Source organism: Staurois parvus, unplaced genomic scaffold, assembly GCF_062004578.1.
Source record: "Staurois parvus isolate SC_StPar_1 unplaced genomic scaffold, SC_StPar_1.0 ptg000299l, whole genome shotgun sequence".
Classification (NCBI taxonomy): Eukaryota; Metazoa; Chordata; class Amphibia; order Anura; family Ranidae; genus Staurois; species Staurois parvus.
In genome coordinates this window covers 13,568,481-13,582,208 of record NW_028318095.1, presented here as the reverse complement: position 1 = coordinate 13,582,208, position 13,728 = coordinate 13,568,481, and the positions used below count along the sequence as shown (strand labels likewise).

Here is a 13,728-nt window from a genome sequence, read left to right as displayed (position 1 = left end):
ACACCTGGTGGTATAACAGGCGACTTCCAGGCATCCAGGGCAGGAAGTGCATGCATTAATAAGGATGGATCAGAAGGTCAAGTATTTCTCCAGTCAACTGTGCATGTATGAATAATTTAAATAGAATTTTCATAGAGGAGATGAATTTTCTGGACTTGATAATGAGAGGATCTGAAGATTACTTAAAAGTCTATTTGTGGAAACAAGAGATCATCCAAATGACTGATTACTACAGTGCTAACATCATAGAGACCTAACCTCATACTAGGAATGAGCTGCCAATTTGGTCTGAAGCTACATAAAAGTGAAAACGTGTTTGCCCCCTTCCTGATTTTTTATTGATTGCAGTTTTGTCACACCTACTGTAAATGACTCAGATCATAAAACAAATGTTATTATTACACAAAGATAACCAGAGTAAATGAAAAATGCAGTTTTTAAATGATGATTTCATTTATTAAGGGAAAAAAATCTTTCCAAACCTACCTGGCTCTCTGTGAAAAAGTAATTGCCCCTCCCTTGCTAAATTATGAATTGTGATTACCATATTTTTTTGAAAGCTGATTTAAATTTAAATTGCCACACCCAGGACTGATTAATGTTAGACCTGTTAAATCAAGAAATCACTTAAATAGAAGCTGTCTGACAAAGTGAAGCACACTAAAAGATCTAAAAAAGCAACACATCCTGCCTCAATCTAAAGACATTCAAGGACAAATGCGAAACAAAGTAATTGACATGTATCAGTCTGGAAAGGGTTACAAAGCCATTTCTAAGGCTTTGGTACTCCAGCGAACCATGGTGAGAGCCATTATCCACAAATCGAGAAAACTTGGAACAATCATGAACCTTCCCAGGAGTGTCTGGCCTACCAACATTGCTTCAATAGCACAACGCCGACTCATCCAGAAGGTCATAAAAGAACCCAGAACAGCATCTAAATAACTGCAGGTCTCATTTGCCACAGTTAAGGTCAGTGTTCATGATTCAACAATAAGAAAGAGATGGAACAAATATGGCATCCATGGCAAAGTTCCAAGGCAAAATCCACTGCTGACCTAAAAGGACACAAAGGCTCATTTCACATTTGCCAAAAAAAATCTTGATAATATTCTGTGGACTGAAGAGACAAAACTTGAACCTTTTGGAAGGTGTGCATCATGTTATATCTGGCATAAAACTAACACAGCATTTTCCAAAAAGAACATACAAACAGTCAAATATTGTGGAGGTAGCGTGATGGTCTGGGACTGCTTTGCAGCTTCAGAACCTGGGTGACTTGCCATAATTGGTGGAACCATGAATTCTGCGCTCTACCAGAAAATTCTGAAAGAGAAGGTCCGGTCATCAAGCGCACTTGGGTTTTGCAGCAGGACAATGATCTGAAACATACCAGCAAGACCACCTCTGAATGGCTAAAAAAAAACTAAATTACGGTTTTGGGGTGGCTTAGTCAAAAACTCATTGCCAGTTATTGCAAACACCTAATCGCAGTTGTTGCAACCAAGGGTGGCACAACCAGTAAATAGATTTAGGAGGCAATTGCTTTTTCGCAAAAGGTCAGGCAGGTTTGGACAGCTTTTTTCCTTTAATAAATGGAATCATCATTTAAAAACTGCATTTTGTATTTATCTTTGTGTAATATTACAATTTGTTTGATGATCTGAATCATTTAAGTGTAACAAATGATATTAGTGAGTGGCAGGCACAGGGCTGGAACTGGAAAAAAATCAGGAAGGGGGCACATAATTTTTCATAGCATTGTATGTCTCCACCCTAATTTTACTTGTTCAAGGTTTTGGCAAAAAGCCAAAGCAGTGGGAAGCAATTTATTTAGCAGCAGTAATACTAGTGATACTTGAGGAGGAAAGAGACAGAGGAATTTGGTTCCAAATGAGGTACAGTCCCTCCAAATAATGGACAGTTTATTATACACTGCTTATAGAAAATGGATGCAGATAAGGAGAGTCTGTAGCTAAAAGCAAACAGTGCAGCTTTGACTAAAGTTGAATAATACCCTTGCTATAGGTGTAGGTCATTTGCATACCTCATATAGCATGACCTAAAAACCCCCAGGACAGTACTAAGCAAGGCCCAGATTTTATTATTCACCTCCACCATCACAGGAATGAGCTTTTTCTTTGATTCAAATCTCCTCACATGCTTTCTCTCCTTTGATGCAGTAGCTCAGAGCTCGGTGTTTGAGAGCTCATGCCTGTGATGGTTGAGGTGAACAGTATTAGCTGGGCCTCGCTTAGCAATGTCCAAGGAGTTTTCAGGTCAGACTTCATGAGGTACGTAAATGGCATACACCCATAGCAAGGGCATTATGCAACTTTATTCAAAGCTGCACCATGTGTTTTTATCTACAGATGCCCCTTATCTGCATAGCCAGTTTTTTTGGTATCTGCGAACATCACTTGCTGCAAGGGCTGCTGTTAGAAACCACAGGGCCCCTTACAGCCAACCTGACAGGGCCCCCCAAATAATGAGGACAGCCAACCTAACAGGGCCCCCCATCCCCACAAAAAAAAGTTTACTATGCTTCAGTTATGAATACAGTGAGTGATTGGTACCGATCACTCACTGTGTTCATTCAGGAAAAGAAAGGGCCAGCAAATTACTGGAACCAATCCCCTGTATGTTTCTCTCTGCAGCACTTGAATGCCAGTGGAGAGGGGGAGAGGAGGAGAAGAATCCAGCTTTCAACTGCTGCAGAGAGAGCCATACAAGGGATCGGTTCCAATATTTGCCCCAAAGCTTCCTGGGCCCCCCTGCTGGCCTGGGCCCCATACAGGAGGACTGATGGTACCCCCTTATCCACGGCCCTGCTTGCTGCAGACATGCTATCATGCAGTACTGAGACAAGTTCATCCAGCATCTAGGGCAATGATGTCAAACTGTACCTCCCCCCATCCTATTCATGATCTGCAAGATTAGGGAATCCCTTTTAAAAGTTTGCTATTTGCAACAATTTTTGAGGGTAGATTCACACCAGGTGCGGTTGGACTGTGGTGGGAGCAGCTATTCCAATGCAGTCTCACCACAAGACAAGGTCAAATGCTTTGCCTCCTGTCTGGCTGGTTCATACCACTGTGTTGTGGTGGTGTGTGCTGAAAAAAGCACAGCATGCTCTACTTTTTTTCATCACAGTGCAAGGCAATCTGCTGTCTCATGTCTTGCTGTGCCCAGTAGAATTTAATGAAATGTCATTGTGTGACATTTCAATAAAGTTTGTTTAAAAAAATTTAGCTGTGTGATGTGCTGCAATTGGTGCATTGGCACTGCTGTCATCCCACTGCATACCAGCTGCTGCATTCTAAACAGCCACGGGTGTGAATCTACCCGTAAAAGTCATTTTATGTTTCAAAATTAAACTTTTTATGATATAATAATTCATGATTTATTGATGTTTAAGGCATTTATATTTGGATATTAATAATTATTTTCTGGTTGTATAATAAGCACTGCAGTTTTATATGATAATTATTTTATGTTTCTGTTTTTATCATTTAAGTTTTTTACATTTATGAATGGATTTATCGTTGTTAGCAAATCCGTTCATAGTTTTGATCTCTGAAGTGAGTAGAGTGGTCATTCACCATTGCACCATTGTCCTCACTTCCCACATTCAAAAGAATGTCTTTGTTTACCTCCAAATCTATTCATGCATAATCCATGGATGTGAAGCTATTCAAAGACATTCATACACTCAGAGGTTGCTTTCAGATCTGGGCAGTATTGGGGACAGCGCTGCCAGCTTTTTATATAGTTGCACTGACAGATTAGGATTTTTCAGGGTTTGCTTACCAGCCCCCCAACTGCAATTGGAAGTGGGGCGGAGGGGCAGGTAAACCCTGCAAAGTCCTGATCTGTCAGTGCACCTGTATATAGAATCCAGCAGCTGTATTTACAGGATACAGACGCACTGTACTGACAGGAGGGAGGGGCTGGAGGGAGAGACTAGGTTTGGGGGGTCCTTGACCTAAATAGTCATTTCACCCTTGACATGTGTAGTAGTCTAATCACAAGAGAGCAGTTTTGCTTTTCCTGGAGTTGGATGAAGTAAATAAATATAAAAATCTGGCATATTTTTTTTCTTAAAAATTACTGGGTTTTCCTATTTACCTGTACTTCACAATTAATATTTCCTTTCCACTTGACAGATTACTACCCACTGATTAACAAAGAGATTATACATTCTCTGCACAATGCACTTTTAGAACATTGTGTAGTTTATGTACTTTTGAATTAATGTATCCCTTCTTTTTATCAAGCATGAAAGCATGGTCATTTATTGGATTTTGCCATTAAAGTCATCGCATTTATGATCATGGTTATTTAAGGTAAACTATTTACTTATTTTTTATAGATCATGATCTGTATTTTTCAAGACTAGTGAAATGCATTCAAAACTATCAGCTTATTTCTGTATGACTGAATTGGGTTTCTATTGATATGTGTCTCCAGCGTGAAGATTTTCCTGCACTTCCTGTCCTCAGAGACACAACAGAAAATCTCCCCTCTACTCTTGTTTTTATTACTCTAGAGTAGGTTAGCAATAAAAACTATTAACCTAGCCTGACAAGGTGAAAAAAAGGGAAAATACTGTTTTTTTTACCTATACATTTAAAAGGTCAGTTTATTGTAAATTCTCAGATTTTTTATAAATGTGTTAATATTTTTAAAACTTTGTTACTGTGTATAGTTTGTAATTATATATGCACATGCGGGCAGTAATATTTAGTCATTATGTGTGCAGGTTCTGACCAATTCCTGTTTGATGTCTTCAGCCCCTGACCATATCTTCTAATATGTCCTCTGTCTACAATTATCTCCTATAAAATGTCTGCCATTTTTGATCATGTCCTGTGATATGTACTTGGTCTTTGACCTTTTTTTGCAGTCTTTGATCATCTCATATAGTATGTCTTCAGTCTCTGACAATCTCCTATAACATGTCCTTGGTGTTTGACCTTGCTTTGTATTATGTCTGCAGTCTCTGTTCATCTTCTCTAGTATGCCCTCAGTCTCTGACCATCTTCTGTTGTATGTCTTCAGTCTCTGACAATCTCCTATAACATATCCTTGGTCTCTGACCATTTCTTATAGTATGTGCGCAATTGCTGACCATCTCCTGTTGTATGTCTTCAGTTTATGACCATCTCCTATAATGGGTTCTCTGTCTCTGGTCATGATTCATAGTATTTTGTCAGTTTCTGATTTTTTCCTATAGTATGTCTGCAGTCTCTAACCATCTCCTGTAGTATGTCTGTAGTCTCTGACTATCCTCTATTGTATGTCTTCAGTTTCTGACCATTTCCAACAATAGGTCCTCTGTCTTTGACCATATTTTATAGTATGTCTATGATCATGTCATTTAATATATCTGACCATCTCCTGTAGCATATCCTCAGTCTTTGAACCTCTCCTGTTGTATGTCATTGGTCTTTGATCATCTCCTCTAGTATGTCTGCAGTCTCTGACAGTTTCCTGTAGTAATAACTATACAGAATATTATGTGTGGCCCCTTGGTGATGTCAAGGTGCCTAAATCTAAATCTAGTAGCTTTTACACCACTGCTGTAGAAAAATGAGGAGAGATTACGAATGACAAGTAGCATGTATTCTCTGGCAGGCTCACCTATATCACAATCACAAAGGAGAAGATCTTCAGGGTGGCCTCCCAGATAGAAAGGAATCCTGCCTTGCCCCACTCCACCTAAAAATGAGAAATCCCTTGTTTTTTAAGCCCCTCTGTATGATTATCAGTATAACTGCTTTCATGGGGCAAGTTCCGTTGATATACTTGTCTGCTCACAAAGTACTAACATTTGTACAACAAGCAAGAATCATTAAGAAAGCATGCTGAGGTAAGTAAAACATCACTCACAGTTTCCATTTTGCAGATTTGCACGCCTTTTTTCTTCAGATTTCATTTTTGCTTTAATATACCACTGGCACCTTGGGGAGAAAACACAGTTATAACTATAAGCTTGTTTACAAGGAAGCATTTCAGCAAAAAACCTTGTTTATCAATGTATCATTTGGGAGAATGAATTCTGTTTCCCATGAAATTGTTTAGATGTTCCAAACTGCACTGGGGCAAGAATAGGTAGAATCTAAATGACTGTTTAGGCAACAAGAGCAGCTCTTCCAACAGGATGACAAATATCATACTGTGGGGCTTATTTACTAAAGCTGGTTTACTCAGAATCCCGTGCACTTCTGCATTGAAACCAATCAGACTACAAGTTTTATTGCTAAAGGGAGTCCCGGAGTAAAATGCACAGAAAATAGACGGAGGGCCGGCATGACAATGGTTAAAGGGGCTTGGACTAATTGGTGGGTTAAAAAATCTAAAAGTAAAGTGGGCGGAACAGTATCTGAGTGGGTCAAGGTCTAGGATAGGTGGAGCTGCAGAGGATTGTCTGACAGGTTGCCTGGGACCGTTTGCGGTGTCGGGGAGAACTTTCCACCGTTCCATCCTATGTTGGGTCTTTTGGGTGCTGGGCCAAGATGGGGGTTGTGGTTTGCTCTGGCATGCGGCATGAGGGGTACAAGGTCCTTTTGGGTTAGGATGGGTAAAAAGGTATGTTTTTTGGAACCCATCCGAGGTACGGCTCCCAGTTGTTGGGATGTGTATCTGTTTGTTGTCTCTGAGTCGGTGGTCTTGCGGCTGGAGGCCTGGTTAAGTGACAGGCAGATATTTTTCCTCAGCTTGATACCTAATAGGACTTAGGACTCCATATATTCTGTTACACTGTGTGACTATGTTATTTATTAGTTATTCTTCTGTTCTTTATATTTTTGGTTAATAAAAGGGGCTGATATGGCCATTTACTCCAACCTGTTATGTTGTCGTTATTTATAAGAAGTAAGATGGGTTTATGGTCAGAGCAGTTTAGACAAGTCATATTTAATATCCTAGTCAAGCTTAACTGAACAAGCTGAAGTTAGAAGCTGATTGGCTACCATGCACAGCTGCACCAGATTCTGAGAGAACCAGATTTAGTAAATAAACCCCAGTGTTCCTTTACCATTATATGCATATCAATACAGGATTAATATGAGCAATAAAGATGTCTAATACCTAGGCCTTTGAAAGGTTATATTAGATAAAACCCTCAAAGACTTTGGAAAGATTAGTTCTTAGCCTTATAAAAGCCATTAGGCTTCAGTCACACATACGTAAAAAACCCTGTTTTTTATTTATGAATCTGAATGTAGCTGCATTCACACAGGCACATAAACATGCACTGCGATCAGATCCAAATCTGCATCTGAGGACATGCCCATACACATATACTATTGAAAAAAAGAACGGGACAATTTTTATGCATTAAAAAAAAAATTTTTCCTAACAAATTCATTCAAGACCATGTTGCAAAATAAATGCACCCCAATGAAAGTCTTAGGAGCAAAGCAGAATTTTAGACAACAAAACCCTAATTAACCTAATTAAACCCTTATGAGACTAAGAAAAAGGTTTTTGGAACTGATAGCTTCAAAACTGTATCGTGTTGCAAAGGTGAGGAGTACAAAGAAAAATGCATGGTGTCTACAGTAAAAAATTATGGTGTCATCCTGTGGGGCTGCTTGAGTGTTGCTGATGTCAGGGAGCTTCACCTCTCTGTTGGGGTCCCTCAAGGCTCCGTCCTCGGGCCCCTTCTCTTCTCCATCTACACCTCCTGCCTTGGCCAGTTCATACACTCTCATGGCTTCAACTAACACCTCTATGCTGACGACACACAAATCTATCTCTCAACCCCTCACCGCACTCCCTCAGTCTCCGCCCGAATCACAAACCTACTAAATGACATATCAGATTGGATGTCGCTCCGCTTCCTTAAACTGAACCTCTCTAAAACCGAGCTCCTAGTCTTCCCCCCAGCCCGCACACCACCCCCCATTGACTTCTCCATCACGTCCAACAATGCCACTATCAGGCCTGCCCCGCAGGCCAGAGTACTTGGTGTCATTCTGGACCCCAACCTATCCTTCCAGCCCTAAGTCCAATCACTAACAAACTCATGCAGACTCCACCTCCGCAACATTGCCAAAATCCGCACGTTCCTAACCCCTGAAAACACTAAACAGCTCATCCACTCCCTCATCATATCACGACTGGACTACTGCAACTCCCTCCTCATTGGCCTCCCTCGCCACAGGCTATCCCTGCTTTAGTCGATCCTGAATACGGCAGCCAGACTCATTCACCTTACCAACCGCTCAGTTTCCGCCACCCCCCTCTGCCAATCCCACCACTGGCTTCCGATTGCACAACGGATCAAATTCAAAATCCTAACACTGACGTACAAAGCGGTCCATCATACTGCCCCAAACTACATCACTGACCTAATATCCAAGTACCACCCTACACGCACACTCCGCTCCTCACAAGACCTCCTTCTCTCTAGTTCCCTGGTCTCCTCCTCCCATGCCCGCCTCCAGGACTTCTCCATGGCATCACCCATACTCTGGAACTCCCTACTCCAATCCATCAGACTATCACCTACTCTCCTCTCCTTTAGGCGCACACTAAAAACCCACCTCTTCAGGGAAGCCTACCCCACCCCCTGTTAATTGCCGACTTCCTCCACTCCTCCTACCACCCCATCCCCCACAGCTATTTCCTCCTGTACCACTATCCCCTCCCTCCTAGATTGTAAGCTCGAAGGAGCAGGGCCCTCAAACCCCTCGTGTAAGAAAAAAAGAGAAGGAAGGAAGGAAGGAAGGAAGGAAGGAAGGAGGGAAAGAAAGAGAGAGACAAAGAGAGGAATAATGAGAGAAACGGGAGCACAGAGAAAGAGAGAAACAGGAGAAAGAAAGAAAGAAAGAAAGAAAAAATTAGAGAAACGGGAGACATAGAGAAAGAAAGGAGAGAGACAGGAGACAGAGAGAGAGAGAAAGAAAGAATGAGAAGTATAAAAAAGAAAGAAAGAAAGAAAGGAGAGAAAAAAGAGAGAAAGAAGAAAGGAGAGACACAGGAGACAGAGAGAGAGAAAGAAAGAAAGAAAGAAAGAAAGAAAGAAAGAAAGGAGAGAAACAGGGGAGAGAGAGAGAGAGAGAGAGAAAGAATGAAAGAGAACAAAAAGGAAAGGAAAGAAAAGAGAGAAAGAAAGAAGAAGGAGGGACAGAAGACACAAGGCTGGAGGGGAGTGTGGGTGGGAAAAACACGGGAGGAGAAGGCGGGAGGAGGAGGGGCAGCTTTCTCTCTGCTCTCCCGTCTGTGGTGTGAGGGGAACTGTCAGCACTGGGGACGACATATGCTGACAGAAATCCTCCACCCCCTGCTGCTCTCCAGGGGATGAGGGGGGGGGGGGGGCGGCCGCAGGGAGGCATACAGAAGCCCAGGGCATACAGCCTGCAGGGGATGGATAGGAGTGGTGGTCGGGCGGAACGTAGAGATTTGTTGAACTTATTTACAGTGATTTGCTCATTCTTCATAAAAAAAATCTTTGGACATTATTTAAAGATCAGTGGTGTGCTTGCAAATACGTACACTGATCTGTATTCTCAGCATGTCACAAATGAACAGGTTTCAATGAGGAGAAGCTGCACTTCTCTGGGTACTTTGGTTTCTTCCTAAACCTCAAGGACCTGCTGGAAGGTTAATTGACTGCTGTCTACATTGCCCCTAGTATGTGTTATGTACAGTATGTGAGATAGTGACCTTAAACCTAGTACACACGCTCAGAAAATTGGATGAAAAATACTGCTTTCGAAGCAATTGTACAATAAGCAGGGCCCTCCTATCCCTCTTGTATTGAACTGTATTGTTGCTGTATTGTCTCCCTTTATATTGTAAAGTGCTGAGCAAACTGTTGGCGCTATATAAATCCTGTATAATTATAATAATAATAATAATCTGATCGTTGGTACACAGTTTTTATCCAAAATTATTCGAAAAATTTTCTCATATGATACCAGATTGTATGACTTTTGTTTAACCACTTCAAGTCCAAACACTTTCAACCCCTTCCTGTCCAGGCCAATTTTCAGCTTTCAGTGCTGTCACACTTTGAATGACAATTGCACAGTCATGCAACACTGTACCCATATGAATTTTTTAGAATTTTTTGAGACAGATAAAACTTTATTTTGGTGGTATTTATTCACCACTTTTATTTTTTTTCAATAAAAATGAAAAAGTCCAAACATTTTGAAAAAAAAGTGTTTTTCTTATAAAATTTTGCAAATAAATAATCTTTCTTCATACATCTTGGCCAAAATGTATTCAGCTATCTTAGTAAAAAAATAGTTTAGAACCAAAAATCATAATTTTTCAAAAATGTTTTTTACATTTAATTTTTTTTTATATTATTATTTATGTTTTTTTTTTAACATACAATCACCCTAGTAGTAAAAGTGTCACCATAGTGAGGGGGTGCTGAAGATTTTTTTTGTTCTTCTTTTACACTGATTGGTTTTATACCGATAAAGGCTGTGAAAGCAATACTTTCTCCTCTCTGGCTGCATTCTTGCAGCCATTGAGAAATACTGTGAGAGTTGTGATTGGTCACAGCTTGTCAAATGGTACAAGGCTGTTGTGAATAGCCTTGTACCATGTACCCTCTGTGATCATTCACAGATTTCACAAGTAGTAAGCAATGATGTCAGAAGTGACATCTTGTTTACTACTATTCACGTGATCTTTGATTGGCCAATCAGGGATCACATGAATTGGGACCTCACACAGAGGTCCCATACAAGGGGGACCGGAACGCAGTGCTGTGTGCTCCCAGTGAGCGCGCACAGGCAGTGAATGTGGGGGCCATTTATAAACGGCGACCCACTTCGGCACTGCTTCTGTCTGGCCGTTTAAGTACATGGGCCGGACGGTAAGTGGTTAATCAGTACAGTGCTCATCCGGAAAAAATTTGAAAAGCAAGACCACGCATGCTCAGAAACAAAAGAATATGTTACAATACAATACAACACATTATATCACTTTCGAAGTTGTATTCTGTCATATGAGAATTTTTGCAACTTTAGTAACCTCTTCGGCACATTTTCTCATTGTATGTACTAGGCTTTAGATTGCTCTTCAGGCAGAGACTGGTATAAAAGTACAGTATGTAGAGTGCTGAATAAATTGATGGTACTATATAAATATCTGCAAATAAAAAAAAGGATGCAATATGCAGTGATTGCATGATGTAGAAGAGGGGGTGCCGCTCACAAACATTTTGTTGGGGTAACCTACTTGGCTGCTAGTTAGCTGTTTTCCCATTGTGAGATGGGGAAACAGCTCTCATTGTTTGAACACTGTTTGTGTGGAAGTAAATTAATGTTTTGACTGACATTCTGTGGTTTAGCCACAAGATGTCACTGTTTTTCTAACACAGCCTCAGACAGCATAGATATTTGGATATTCATGAAGAGGTGGGGTTTTTCACACAGAGATAAGAGAACAGGAAGGAGAGAGACAGCAGCCATGTTTTGGAGGATGGTGAATGCAGGAGCCGTGTGAGCAGAGAATCTGATGGCATCCAGGTGTGAGAACATCCCTCAGTAACCAGAGCTGCAGCTAAGTGAAGCTGATCATGTCCAAGACCCTGATCCTGTTCAGAGAAAGAAAGATTGCTGCCAGGAATGCTGATGAGAGCAGAGGAACAAAGCAACATACAGTGCGATACTGCATGCTTGTTGGAGGGACATTTGTTCTGTTCAGAGTCACCAGCGGATGTGAAGCAGACCCGGGTCGGTAAGATCGTGCACGCACCTTATTTCAGTGTTGGCGCCTAGAGACTGAGGCCAGGCCTTTGGTTAGTTAGTTAGTTAGGGTCTCTGTTTGTTCCAGGCCACAAGTGTTGTTATTGATTATTGGAAGGACTCCACAACTTAAAGTGACATTTCACATTGGAGAGCTGATAACATCCCACAAACTCAAGCCAGACTGGCGTTTTGCTCAGAAGAAATACTGTAGATTTGTGTAAGATTGTAAGCTGTTGTGCTGCACCGCAGGCTAGCCCATACCATACACCCATACACTGATTCCTGCTCTTTTAGGGTAATAACGGGTAAGGTGTGGCAGCTTAGTTGTGCCTGCCAGTAGGTAAATTACTACACCTTCTGCCTTCATCCATCAGAAGGCGCCGTGCTGTGCAGCACAAGGGTCTCAGCCTTTGGGCTGGGTGTATGTAAATTTATTGTATATTTCCAGCATTTGTGGTTGTGTTTATTTGCCACATCTAAGTAAAATCCTGTTGTGGCAAAAGTTGGTGTTGGGGTTGCTTTCCTCGTTAGTGACTTCACTGTATCCTGGGGAGCCCACCCCGGTACACGGCTTACACTATTACAATGGCGGAACATAAATAATCATTTGATAATAGTCAATGATTTCACCAGCTTATTCTAACAATGTTCCCCTTTTTTATTTGGTCTGAATTCAGCATGTTAAATCTTCCTGCAGAGTCTCTGCTGGATAAAAGAAGCAGCTGGGTGAGTCGTCTACCAGAGTCAGTTGCAGGTGAATGCAGACTATAAAGCATTTTCTAGATGTTGATGTAACTTTATAAATGGATGAAAATTACCTACTGTTTGCTGACTGATAACATTTGCTCAGAATTTCCACCCTGGATTATGAGACTCTATCCTCCTTATATTAATTATGCTGAGTAGTTTGCTAAGCTCCCAAACCAATACTGAGCGTATAATAAACAGTCACAGCATCACTAGCACTGAGCAAAAGCATATTAGGCAGATTTTCTCCCTCAAGTGTGCAATAACGCCTGTCAGGAGCACCATTGAGAATATGACAAGCGTTTTATACTTTAATTACAGTGTTTCCAGGTAAATTACTGCACATCCTCACAAAGAATTTATTCTGCTAGACATTAATTTCCTAGCCCCAAGAATTTTGAAGACAGCTAGTATGGACACACTTATTTATAGAATGGCATATACAATGTATAAACACAGCTGCCTGTGCCATGTTGTGGTTTCCCACTATAGGTAACATTGGGAAAAATGTGTGCCTCCTTGTGTTATGCAGTGTGTTTTGGAATATGAGCTTTCCTTGTAGCCTCTGTAACAATACAAAGTGAGCCTAAACCACACAAGAGGGTTGAGTTATCAGCTCCGGAAAGTTTTACCTCCTTCATGACCAGGCCATTTGTTACTATTTAGCACAGTGCTAATTTAACTGGTAATTGCGCGGTCATGCAACACTGTATTCAAATGAAAGTTATAATTTTTTTTCACACAAATAGAGTTTTGGAGGTGTTTGATAACCACTGGGTTTTTTTATTATTTGAATTTAAAAAGACTGATTTTTTTTGGAAAAAATATATATATATTTTTTAATTTCTGCTATAAAACATATCCAGTAAATAATCAATAATACATTTAGGCCAAAATGTATTCTGCTACATGTCTTTGGTAACAAAAATCCCAAATAAAAAGTATACTGTACAATATATTATAGTTATCCAAACTCATTCTCCAAACTCATGAAAGTTTTTGAGTCATTAGCTCAACAAAGGTGTTGGCATGTAATCTATTTTAGTAAAGATATCCACCTTAGAGACTTAGCATTTTGCACAGGTCGATGTACATTTATGTATAGAAAAGTATTTGCTCTTAATCTCATAGAACCTTGAGTATACAGAGGTTGCATATACAAGAAAAGCATTATCTTGATGTAATTATTTCTAAATTGCTGCTATGTTTCATGAAACAAAAATTACTTCTTCAGGTAACTGTGAGAATGCAGTGTACTAGG

General features: G+C 40.6%; 1 protein-coding gene across 2 annotated transcripts in view; it reads right to left on the bottom strand.

Moving 5' to 3' along the window:
• The window catches only part of EPHA6 (EPH receptor A6), a 1,004,780-nt gene that overhangs the window by 243,013 nt on the left and 748,039 nt on the right, over positions 1-13,728 (bottom strand). The window contains exons 9-10 of one of the 2 annotated variants that reach the window (XM_089682939.1): positions 5,893-5,963; positions 5,644-5,721 (exon numbers count right to left, since the gene is read on the bottom strand). In XM_089682939.1, coding sequence (XP_089539065.1) covers positions 5,644-5,721; positions 5,893-5,963 — 149 coding nt within the window. The remainder of the gene's footprint in view (positions 1-5,643; positions 5,722-5,892; positions 5,964-13,728) is intronic. The other variant, XM_089682940.1, reaches the window with a different exon arrangement.